Source organism: Danio rerio, chromosome 5 (genome assembly GCF_049306965.1).
Source record: "Danio rerio strain Tuebingen ecotype United States chromosome 5, GRCz12tu, whole genome shotgun sequence".
In the NCBI taxonomy this organism is placed as follows: domain Eukaryota; kingdom Metazoa; phylum Chordata; class Actinopteri; order Cypriniformes; family Danionidae; genus Danio; species Danio rerio.
Genome location: NC_133180.1, coordinates 52,770,256 through 52,783,597, shown reverse-complemented (window position 1 = coordinate 52,783,597; position 13,342 = coordinate 52,770,256). Strand labels below are relative to the sequence as shown.

The 13,342-nt window shown below is 37.4% G+C and overlaps 1 protein-coding gene across 3 annotated transcripts in view; it reads right to left on the bottom strand.

The window, feature by feature from the left end:
• adgrv1 (adhesion G protein-coupled receptor V1) overlaps window positions 1–13,342 on the bottom strand; it is a 258,923-nt gene that overhangs the window by 218,163 nt on the left and 27,418 nt on the right. For all 3 annotated transcript variants that reach the window (NM_001001845.2, XM_009301753.5, XM_005165511.6), the window contains 2 exon segments: window positions 1,509–1,658; window positions 6,024–6,211. In NM_001001845.2, the coding sequence (NP_001001845.2) occupies window positions 1,509–1,658; window positions 6,024–6,209 (336 nt within the window). In that variant the 5' untranslated portion in view covers window positions 6,210–6,211.

Here is a 13,342-nt window from a genome sequence, read left to right as displayed (position 1 = left end):
ATCATGATTCCTCAGCAACATTTATTTAAAATGTACTGTATGTAAAACAAACATTCTGTCTCAACTGACATGATTTTATTCATATTTATTTATTTGTTATTTATTTGGGTGTGTATGTAAGTGTGTGTACTAGTTTATGTAGTTTACAAGGACACAACATTGTACAATGGCATGGGCATGACCTAGAGTAGTCAAGATCTAGTGGATCATCACCTTTCATCAAAGTTGACCTAAAACGTTTTTGATCCATTTTAAATCTTGACCACTTAAGTTGTACTATTAAGGTGGTTTATGAGGACATGTCTTGTGTCTTCATAGATTTTCAATGAAGTATGGGTTTAGGGGTATGGTTAGGCTAAGGCCATATAATAATTGTTTTTGTAGTACAAAAGACATTGTGCTTATGGAGAGTCCTGTGTGAGGGTATGTGTGTGTTGGTGCATAAACAGGCTCCAAGGAGATTTTCCTGCTTTCCTTGATGTAGGAAGCTTATTTCCAGGACTGTGCCTTTGTTCTTGTGATTAGCTTTGCATAATTGCTCTTTAATCTTACAGCGCTGTCAGTTGTGGCTGTCACAACTAGTTATTTCGCTTAGGGTTGACTTCTAACGAAGGTTTGCTGCTGCAAGTGCCATTACCAAACCTTTACAGAGAGATTAGTGGAGCTCCTCATAGAACATGCAAAGACGTATGGACCATTGAGCTGTGGCTGAAGAGTTGACAAGCATTGAGTGCTGTTTCACTCAGGCAAGAATTTCAACCACTCTGGGATTCCCACTATTGAGATAGATTACTCTAAAGGGAGGTAGCTTACCCAAAATAGAAAATTCTGTCATTGTGCAGTCACTTTTCAGTTGAAAATAGAATCAAAAATACTAAGAATCCAGGTACCAAACAGTTGATGGTAGCTCCCAGCAGGCACAGGACGTCAATATGATGTCAGATTAACATTGTACCCCAACGTCGTGGGATGTTGGGTTTTGATTAGAAATAAAAAATAGGGTTGACGTCGAACAGACGTTGCATTTTGGTTACTTTCCAACACAACATAAAAAGCAAATATCAACGTCTAACAATGTTACAGCTTAATGTTGTGTTGATTTTACCATTATGGCATCTATCAGACATTGGATTTTGGTTGCCATACTGGACGAATAAATGTCAGTATTTGACGACACTATGACGTTGATTTAAGATAATGGCTCAACGTTGCATTTTGGTCACTTTCCAACACAACTGAAATCAACCAAATATCAATGTCATTTCACATCGTTATAGGACGTCAAAACAACATTGTCCTTAGATGCTGGTGGCCTAAATCTAACCTAATATTAATGTCTTATGACGTTGTGTGTCTGCTGGGAAGTTTTGTATTTGAAAATTAGATCCATTGAACAACTCAAGGTGAATTACCTTCCTCATAGGCCTGCATTTACTGAACTGAACCTATATTCTCACAAGTATATCCACAGATCAAGAATAAAATAGATCTCTTGGTTCTGGAATTACCTGCAGGCGAAGGATGAACACAAAAGTCTCATCAGCTTCAGGTATGTCATCATCCTTCACAGCAATGAAGATGGTTTTACTGCTTTCAGAAGACAGGAGAAAAGCAGCGGCAGTTGTGGCCTCAAAGTCACCAGTGTCGTCTCCCTGAAGCTGGACAAGCACATAAAAATGCAGGGAAATCAACAGTCATCAACAGAACAATTTACTTCTATAAAACAATTCTATTAACAGCAGGACTTCTCGCATCTTGTCCAAATTCGGACATTGAGAGAATTCAATCCAGACCCACTTTCATTTCATATTTCAAGAGCACTAAATGAGTGTTCTACTTGCACACTGCAAGTGCCACAAGTGTTTTCAGTTCATTCATATAGTATAAGTTTGCGCAGTGCATTATGGCATTGAAACCAGCATGAAGAAAGTGTTGAGAGCAGCCATGAGTGTCAGAAAGTTATGCACTTCTCGACTTCAAGCAAATGTAGAGCAATAAAGGCTGGGATTAAAAATGTGGATTAACTACTTAGATTAAAAAATGTGTGTAAAGTTGTGGTGACACAGCATTATTTGCCCCATTGACTTCCATTTATAAGCGTGTAAATGCAGCAGACATCATGACACATGTTTTGATGTGAAAGATGTGATTTGACCTGCAAATTTGCATCACATGATTTATTGAGACCACTAGAAGGTCAAAAACGCAAGGACATAGAATTGCCATGGACATAGAGGACGTGTCCCCACCAATGTCCACCAATAACTAAACTGTCCCTACCAATAATTTAATCAACTTAAAAATAAAATAATGTTAATCAACCCTTAGTAACCTATACTTGTGCACAAAGGGTTAAAGTCAAGTTTGCTATGAGTTCACTATAATACAATTAACCAAGGTTTTGCAGTTAATCGAAAGACAATAATAGGGATTAAACAGTTAAATTGCATCACAAACCCCTCCTCACATACCTCCTTAAAGCCAGATTGCAGTAATATCATGTAAATTGTCTTTTGCAGCATTGAAAGTGATTAATTAATTGTTATTTGTATTATTAAGTGTTCATTTCATATTATCAAGTTCTTTATTTATGTTTTGTAAGCGCAAAAATATTTTGCGCAATACATCCGCTCTTGGGATGTTTGTCTTGACGAATGTCAAAAGCGAATTTACGTGACCTTGCAAAAACGTGACCTCTCTTTACAGAAATTAACAATATGGAGCAATTGCTCATATTATCATCATCTTGTTTTATCCCACCCCTTTTCTCAGCACCATCTGACAGAATTTTGCATGCTCAAGCTAGTGTGACCGCAGCTTTAAACTTGTAAACTGTTAATCGGGTTAGTTTTTACTGTTTATTTTGGTGATGGTTCAAAATGAAAGACATTTTCCTACGCACAATCCTTTTTTTCAGTGCTGCTTTTGTCATGACATCCAGTCAGCATATGATGTTTGATCTAATCGGTGGACACTCTTCATTGATGTGAGTGTTTGAATGGGCGACTCGAGGATGTAAGTTTTCAGAAAAGAAAAGTTGACAAAGTAAATTTGAGTTTTCAAAAATGATTGGACAGAGTGAAACATGTTCACTTTGCTCCAATCTGATCTGCTCTGCTATGCAATGAGGCAGCAAAGTTCCTTGACTATTATGTTGAAATTAATGTATAGTTCCTAACCATGTGGAACTAGATAAATAGCAGCTTTTTATGTTCCACTAATCAAAACGATCAACAAAGTTATACATTTTGAGCACGATGCTAATGGTCTAAATCCAATTCAATGATTGATGTTGAGCTAAGTTAAAAGTGCTCCTGTTAGACTCTGAATCCAGTTGAATGAATTTAAAAATGGTAAAATTACTATAAAACTGTAGGGAAGTTGTAAAATAACCCTTTTTCCAAAAGTGTGTAGAGTTCCTTGAATAATCTAAGACTTCCATTCCGTTCTGTTTAAAACATTTGTATAATGTATAAAACATTTGCATTTAGTAAACTCTAAACATCTTAAAAGTGTGCAATGGGAAATCCCTGACCTCTCCTAAACTCAAGCAACACCATCTGGTTGACAACTGGCACCTCTAGCACACGCTTTGATGCCACCCACAGAAAGCCGCTACAAAACGGCCTCTCAGATCCTTCCTTCGGCTGTGAATTCATGGAAGCCATTCAATGAACCGGCAACACTTACCGACTTACCATGCGTGCTAAACAGGCATCGCCTGTTTTGACAGTAGGCATATTTGTGTTTCTATGCTAATTATGGCCATATGTGCTGTGCAATGATTTACCAGACAGATGTTTTGGGTGTTGAGCCCTAACCAGCTGTTAAGGCATTAACACATCAGGCAGTACAGAAACTTGGTATAGTTTGCTTAAAGGATTTCGGTTCTGAGAGATTTACATCAAATGTATGTCACTCAGTTTCCTGTAAGTATTACCTTAATCAGTGGTTCTCAAACCTTTTTCACCAAGTGCTACCTCAGAAAAAATTGTCTCCCCAAGTACCACCATAGTAACCAGTACTGAAGTGCAGTAGCATAGTAGGCCGAATTAAGCAGCTACAGCACTGTGCAGTTCAAAAACATAGCAGATTAATTCTTTCTAAGAATATTTATCATTATCAGCCACTTTAAACATTATAAATAGTTTGAACATTAACACTTCACGGTGCATACAGGTAAAAAATAAAACATCAAAGTTAAAAATGTGCTTTTAAAGGTTAATTAAAAATAGCACTGTGAAAAAGAAAACTGCTGTACCTAAATGTAAATTATTATCATGTAGTAGCCTATTTATCAAAACCTGGAAATGCTCCTTGGACCCCATAAATATAGGCTATATGTCATCATATTCACGTACAAACTCTTATATATATTATATATATTATATATATTCTATATATATATTTGTTTAATTTTTTTAAGTACAAACAAGTCATATATACATATAAATATATACATGCAACATATATTTTATATTTTCAATATATGAATTTTATTTACATACTTAAATTAGAAATTAGATCTGCTTACTGCGTGTTAGAGTAGGCTTTGTGTTTCAGAAAAGCAAGAGATTACACCATACCTCTCAACATTCAGATTTATAAAAATATGAGATGCGCCCCCAACAACCATCACAAATATGGAGAGGAAATTAGCTTCAAATGATAGAATACAATAAAAGGTTTAGCCTATTAAAATCAATATACTAATCACATCAGTGTTATTGTACGCGTCAAAGGGTTAAACGCGTGTTAATTTTATTTCTTCAATTATTCAGCGATTCCTCCACGTACCACTAGAAGGAAGCCTGCGTACCACAGTTTGAGAACCACTGACCTAAATAATGATTCAATTAGTCTATGCGCGTGTCTATATGACTTTCTACTGATACTACTAACAGAAGACACAGGCTTATTGGGGATATGTGCCCAGTGCTACATTTTTGGGAACTGTGAAATATGTGCCATTTTGTATGTAAAACAAACACTACAGAGTGGTATGATGCCATGTATAGTCAAAGGACAGATTTTGTATGCTTAAAAATGAACTTGAAGCTTTATTCCTTCAAAAAGTTGCCACGGTAATGCAAGTTCATGGTTTGATTCATCGTGAATAGATGATTGTTTTGAGTCTTAAACTAATTACTTAAAAAAAAAAATCTTATTTATTTATTTTGTTTAATGAAACCAGTGTGGAAGATTCAACATCTGGACAGATCTGGGTGTTTTTCACTAACGCATCGTTAACGAACTGTGGCAGTAATATTACATTGAACTGTAACGACATCAGTTACGATCATAGTTGCCCTGGCCTACTCAATTTTGACTCAGCATTCACTTCTCCATGGAGAGTATTATCGGTGAAGTATTTAAGTTAAGTTTTGTCCATGTATTAAATAAATCAATTAATTTAATCATTATATAATGTCAAGAACTGTGCCAGTTGTTTTGGCTACGTTTATGACATGTTTGTTGGGTTTGGATTCATTTTGAAAGCTTTGAAAGGATCTATTATGCAAAATCACTTTGTGATTTCCACAGTGTGGAAATATAACCAACCACTAAGGGTAAAAATTAAATAATTATATAATTTTTGTAATCACACTTCATTGTCTGTTAAAAAAAAAAAAAAAAAATTGGATCAAAGCCTAAAAAGGACAAGTTCAAAGAGTTTTATTTAAATTATATGTGTGGTGTTTTTGAGCTAGAACTTCACATACACACTCCAGAGACATTAGAGACTTAGTTCACATCTTGTAAAAATAGGCATAATAGACCCCCTTCAAATGTGATTGATTGATTGATTGATTGATTGATTGATTGATTGATTGATTGATTGATTGATTGATTGATTGATTGATTGATTGATTGATTGATTGATTGATTGATTGATTGATTGATTGATTGATTGATTGATTGATTGATTGATTGATTGATTGATTGATTGATTGATTGATTGATTGACTGGCAGACAAAGACACCGGTGGTGTTAGGGTTACATGTTTCACTTGTGAACTTACCAGAACCAGTGCAGTGACATTAATGGGATCTCCAACTCGTTCCACCACGAGCCGCACAATGGCTCTGCTGCTCTCGTTCACAACAAACTGAGTCTGGCCCTGAAACCTCAGCTCAGCCGACTCGGACCTGACACTCACGGTGAGCAGCATCAGAAGCAGGCCAGACAGAGCCAGAACAGCTGGCATTCCTGAACACACAAACAACACAAACAGCTCAGTCATTATTCATCATATTTTGTCTATGGAATAAAATATCTATTGTTATAAACATGCAAACTGTTCATACTGGGTATAAATATATCCAAAAAAATAAAACAGGTACTGACAGAACTGAGAAATAAAGAAACGTGAATAAATGAAAAATGTGGGGTATAGTTAAAGATGCCCCATAATACAGCAATGGGAGTGTGACTTAATTTTTCGTTCACATATCATTGCACTTGAATATTTAGACACACATAACTATGTTAAAATGCTTTACTCATGTAAAACAGTTGGATAAGTTTTGATATAACATATGAAGTCAAGTGAACACAAGATGTGTATATTGGATCTATGTATTCAATCTACAAAGCTTATATAAAACTTGTTGTTTATTTACCCTCATTAGAAACCATGGGTCCTAATTTTTTTTAATCATTCATTCATTTTCTTTTCGGCTTAGTTCCTTTATTATTCAGGGGTCACCACCGTAGAATGAACCGCCAACTTATCCAGCATATGTTTTAGCATTTCAGCTGCAACCCAGTACTGGGAAACACCCATACACACTATTTTACACACATACACTACGGCCAATTTAGCTTGTTCCATTCATCTATAGTGCAAGGCTTTGGACTGTGGGGGAAACACATGCTACACATGTCATTCAGGAACTACATATCCCAGCATGCCTTTGTACAAACCAGTCACAATTAATCACACACAGCTGAATATCATCATCATCAATTATTTGGACTATTTATACACATTGCACATGCCAGTCAATGCAGAGTCTTTGTCAGTATCGGTTTGGTTTCAGTGAGTGTCGTCCTGTTTATAGTTTTTCTAGGTATGTTTTGATGATTGTATTGTAACTTTTTGTACTTTGATCATCGCTTTGTTTTTGCATTTTCCAATGCCCTTCATGATATCTGAGTTCTTGTTTTTTTGACCTCACTTGTTTTTGCCTGCACGAATAATCTTTTTCATTAAAAATTGCATTTGGATCCAACCTCTTGTCTTCACTCCCTTGACAACCGGTGACAGAAATCAATTCATTATTAAATTTCTCTAGTTTTTTTTTTTTTTTTTTTTTTGAATTGATGTAAAAGTTTTACTTATTCTTGTGTGTTTGCCGATTTTTTTTTTCTATTTTTAATAATGAAAATAGAATAATACTAAAAATAAAAATCTTAAGATTTCATTATACTATTAAAGTTGTGGTACAGGTGAATTGGGTATGCTAAAATTAACCATAGTGTATGATTGTGTATGGGTGTTTCCCAGTGATAGGTTGCGACTGGAAGGGCATCCGCTGCATAAAACATGCTGGATAAGTTGGTTCATTCCGTTGTGGCGACCCCAGATTATAAATAAATCTAAATAAATGAATAACAAATGAATGAATGAATGAATGAATGAATGAATGAATGAATGAATGATCATTCTCATACGGTGAAATTTCAGTCATATCTCTCACCTCTGCAATTTAGAAAACTATGCATACAATTACATATTTTCACAGTTGGGGCCGAGCAAAGTGCACAAACTCAAAAGAGATACAAATATAACATATTTTAATGAGAGAATTGGCAACAGAGACATTAACAGAAACTTACAGACCTAAGAACCAGACAATGAGCTATGAAAAACAACTAAGTGCAGGAACATATAAAAGGGCATGTGTTTAGAAGTGTTAGTTGACAGTCTGTTGTCGTTGTTTTTTATTTATATATATATATATATATATATATATATATATATATATATAGAGAGAGAGAGAGAGAGAGAGAGAGAGAGAGAGAGAGAGAGAGAGAGAGAGAGAGAGAGAGAGAGAGAGAGAGAGAGAGAGAGAGTGATCATTGATGAAATCAAAATTCTATTATAGTTTGTTCACTCTCATGCCTTAGTGTTTTTGGACAATGGGGTCTGGACCTCACTTACTTTCACTCCACACTCTCAGAACTAAAGGTTAAAAATGCTGTCATTGAGGAGATACCTATAATTCGCCAACTGTTCTGGCATACGGTTTACACTGCGGATGCCCTTCCGGCTGCAACCCAGTACTGGGAAACACTCATATACTACCTCATTTACACAAACTCATACACTACGGCCAACTTAGTTCATTAAATTCACCTACAGCGCATGTCTTTGGACTGTGGGGGAAACATTGGGGAACATGAAAACTCCACACAGAAATGTCAACTGCCACAGCCGGGACACAAACCAGCTATCTTCGTGCTTTGAGGTGACAGTGCTAACCACTGAGCCACCATGCTGCCCCTGAGATACCTATCTTTGTTTTTTTTGTAACTTTATTTGTATATATAGGTACCTTATACATATTACACTCTCGAATAAAAAGTTGCACATACAAATGATGTTCCTTAAAAACTTTTGAAAGGTTTAACACCTTTGTAAAAGTTGTCTCTTAAATAGTACAGAAAAAGCCCCTTATGATACTGAATTGAAATGAAGCTACACAATTGTTCTCATAAAAAAGTACATAAGTGTTGGACAACTCTTTTATTACAAAATCTTTAAAAATAAATATGACTAGAAAGGCAAAGTGATTTTATGAATAATTTCCTTATTAAAACATGAATCATCCTTTAAAAGCATGTGTTTAAAGAAACTCATAAACATTTAATATTAAGTTCTAAAATACAAAACAACTGGTAAAACAAAACTGTAGGAATTGTAAACTAAACATTTAAAGCATTTTAATAAACATTTGGTGAGCATTTTTTGATAAATAAAGTTTAGCTGATACCGTTGATGCATTGACTTTTTTTATAGAGTGATTATTCATTCATTCATTAATTCATTCGTTTTCCTTTGGCTTAGTTTCTTTATTTATCAAGGGTTGCCACAAGGGAATGAACCACCAACTATTCCAGCATATGTTTAACGCATTGGATGTCCTTCCTGTCACAATCCAGTCCTGGGAAACACCCATAAACTCTCAAACTCACACACACACACACACACACACACACACACACACACACACACACACACACACACACACTATATCCAATTTAGCTTAGCCAATTCACCTACAGCGCATCTTGGGACTCAAACCAGCGAACTTCTTGCTGTGAGGTGACAGTGCTAACCACTGAGCCACCATGCCACCTGAAGTGATTATTATATATAAATATTCTGAAAGAAATTTCTATAAAAATTAATCGAAAAACATAATAGAGCCCAACAACATCAGTAAAACTAACAATAAGCTTTTTATTTGAGAAATGTGTAGTACATGCATCATCTTTTTTATTTACATATACATTTTCCATTTTTTTTATCAATTTTTTAACTCTATTAATGCTGAAGTAATAATAATTGTTGAGTAGACATTGTTTTTAAAATATTATTTTAGTATTGTTTAGATATTCTCAAGAATGTGAAATAAAAAAAAACTCCAGACGCACATGATCACTGTTACCCTGATGAAGGCAGCTCTTTGCCGAAATGCGTAGACACAGTTTTTAAGGATAAGCCATGTGAATAAAGACTTTTTAATATTTTTTTTTCACATTTTTTTCCAGTGCTTTCGTCCTATTTTTGCTGTCTAACAATAACCTAATTTTGAATTTGTAAATAAATATAATATCACTGTATGTCTGACCCTTTTCCTTTAAGTCTGACCTTGAAGGTCGGATGCCAGTTATTCTCACTTACAATTGGAGATAATTAAGACTGGCATTTATTGTGGTCAGCTCTTTTGAAGAGAAAGATTATAAAGTTTTACTGCTCGCCTCGCCATTTACTCTCTCTCTCTCTCTCTCTCTCTCTCTCTCTCTTTCTTTATTTCTCTCTCGCTCTCTCTCCCTCCCTCTTTTCAGACTGTATAGCCATAGCTAACAAAAAATAAAACATGAATGTGTTTGAAACAGGGTCTGTTAGTCATCTGCTGCTTTGAAGAGCACACGTTCTTATATGTCCACTAAATTACATGGCGAATGCACATGCTCTGAATGAAGTCATCTTGTTTTTCTTTTTTCCTTTTTTTTTACAGAAGGGCCGATTACCAAGGAAAGTTGGATATTGGCTAAATACAGCTCTTCATATGTTCCACTCTTGCTATATCATGCGGTTATTCTTGAGCCACAAGGTTGCTGAGAGTAGACGGCTTTCATCAATCAAGGTGCCATTTCAGATTACTGAGGGCTTTCTTTACGTTGACTTAGTGACAAAACAAGTTTGAGAGGGCAGAAATGCAACCGTAGGCATTTTGCTAGTTTTGTACTGTACCATCATTTTGTGTTTGTGTGTGTGAGTGAATCTAAATCATAATGTGTGTGCGTGTGCGTGTGTGTGTGTTGATGAGAAGAGGTGGGCAGGCAGGCAGGACGGTGCAGAGAGGGGGGCTGTGAATGCTATCAAAACTGGATTAGCGGGTGCTGGCGGGCCGAGGCCATGGGGTGAGGGTACAAAGCCAGGACAGTAGAGGGGAAAGACTGGTATTCAACCCTGCTTCTCCCCCGGAGCTGGGAACTTCCTGACTTGTTCAGATTGAATATGCAACAGCACAACAGCAGTCGCACAAGCACCTCTGTCTTATTTATTTTGATGAGCTGATATTGTGTGATGATGAAATGCAACCTAATTTCTTTGAATGCTAATACATTTGAACATATTGTTTAAAAAGAAAATATTATTGAGATATATGGAATTATTTAAGGGCTGCACGGTGGTGCAGTCGGTAGCACGTTCGCCTCACAGCAAGAAGGTCGCTGGTTGGATGGATGGATGGATGGATGGATGGATGGATGGATGGATGGATGGATGGATGGATGGATGGATGGATGGATGGATGGATGGATGGATGGATGGATGGATTGGTGCTTGAGTAGGTAGGATAGATGGATGGATGGGTTGGATGGATGGATGGATGGATGGATGGATGGATGGATGGATGGATGGATGGGTGTTTGAATAAGTAGGATAGATGGATGAATAGGTTGGATGGATGAATGGATGGATGGATGGATGGATATTTGTTAGGATGGATGGATGGATGGATGGATATTTGTTAGGATGGATGGATGGATGGATGGATGGATGGATGGATGAAACGATGGATGGATGGGTGTTTGAGTAGGTAGGATAGATGGATGGATAGGTTGGTTGGATGGATGGATGGATGGATGGATAAATGGATGGATAAATGGATGGATGGATGGATGGATGGATGAATGGATGGATGGATGGATGGATGGATGGATGGATGGATGGATGGATGGATTGATGGATGGATGGATAGACGGACGGATGGATGGATGAATGGGTAAGACAGGTGTATGGATGAATGGATGGGTGTTTGGGTAGGTAGGATGGATGGATGGATGGATGGATGGATGGATGGATGGATGGATGGATGGATGGATAGATGGATGGATGGATGGATGGATGGATGGATGGATGGATGGAGGGGTGTTTGAGTAGGTAGGATTGATGGATGGATGGATGGATGGATGGATGGATGGATAGATGGATGGATGGATGGATGGATGGATGGAGGGGTGTTTGAGTAGGTAGGATTGATGGATGGATGGATGGATGGATGGATGGATGGATGGATGGATGGATGGATGGATGGATGGATGGATGGATGGATGGATGGATGGATGGATGAAAGGATGGATGGATGGATGGATGGATGGATGGATGGATGGATGGATGGATGGATGGATGGATGGATGGATGGGTGTTTGAGTAGGTAGAATAGATGGATGGATAGATTGGTTGGATGGATGGATGGATGGATGGATGGATGGATGGATGGATGGATGGATGGATGGATGGATGGATGGATAGTTGTTAGGATGGATGGATGGATGGATGGATGGATGGATGGATGGATGGATGGATGGATGGATGGATGGATGGATGGATGGGTAAGATAGGTGGATGGATGAATGGATGGGTGTTTGGGTAGGTAGGTAGGATGGATGGATGGATGGATGGATGGGTGTTTGAGTAGGTAGCATAGAAGAATGGATGTGTTGGTAGGATGGATGGTTGGATGGGTATATGGATGGGTAGGATGGCTCAACTAATACAGCCTAATACTAACTGTGTTTATTTGTTCCTCATGATATTCACACATGAGAAATTCAAAGAGATGATCAGGCCATCAGTCAAGCCAGAGGTGACCACAGTCTGCTGGCCGCATCACTTGACATTGATAGAGACGGACACTGAGACACACAACACACCCTTGGCCAGATCACCACAGGACATGCTGGCCTGAAAAAACATCAAACGATTTATCAATGAGCAGGAGGCCACCGAGCCGCCAAGACACTGGTGCTTTGGCTCTCAGGCTGACCCCAGGACAGTTCATTGTGGAGATGTCTCATTTTCAAAGACAAAATGAAGACGGTTTTCTCAGTGAAGGAGGTCAAGCTACTCTATTTTCCCACAGGCACACAGGAGGCCAGCAGAAGCTATTTAGTGCATCAAAAATGGCCCAAAAAATGTCAAAAAGACAGAAAACGGCATGCATTTTTGGGCAAATATTCAGCAATAAGCTGCTCCCACATGAGATGCATTGGCCTCTATGCACTTTCAAAGTGTGCTGTTACATCAATACAGTGCCTCAGGTGGTCTCTTTCTCATTCGACATGGTTATCTCAGTTCAGTCAAGCAAACCCTGTAGCATACTTCACCTCATCTACTTTCAAAAACAGAACGCTCAGGGTGATTTATATCTTCGCTGTGGTTTTTACTGATAGCATTCTGGAATTACTCATTACAATAAAAATGCATGCCTGCCCATGCCAGGAAACTTGATTACAATGGCCTTTGTAATTCATTGTTGACGCAGAGTAAGCTACTTAATTCAGGCAGATTAGTAGATTAGCATGTGGGATATTTGCCCACCCTGTGTAACTCTGGAGGATTTGTTTATTTATTATACTTGGTCTTTGGGATAGTTCACCTAAAAATGAAATCAAAATTCTGTTATCATTTGCTCACTCTCATCCCGTACCTTCACTCCACACTCTTAGAAATAAAGGTATATAATGCTGTCATTGAGGAGATATCTATTCATTCATTCATTTTCCTTTGGCTTAGTCCTTATTTCAGAGGTCACCACAGCG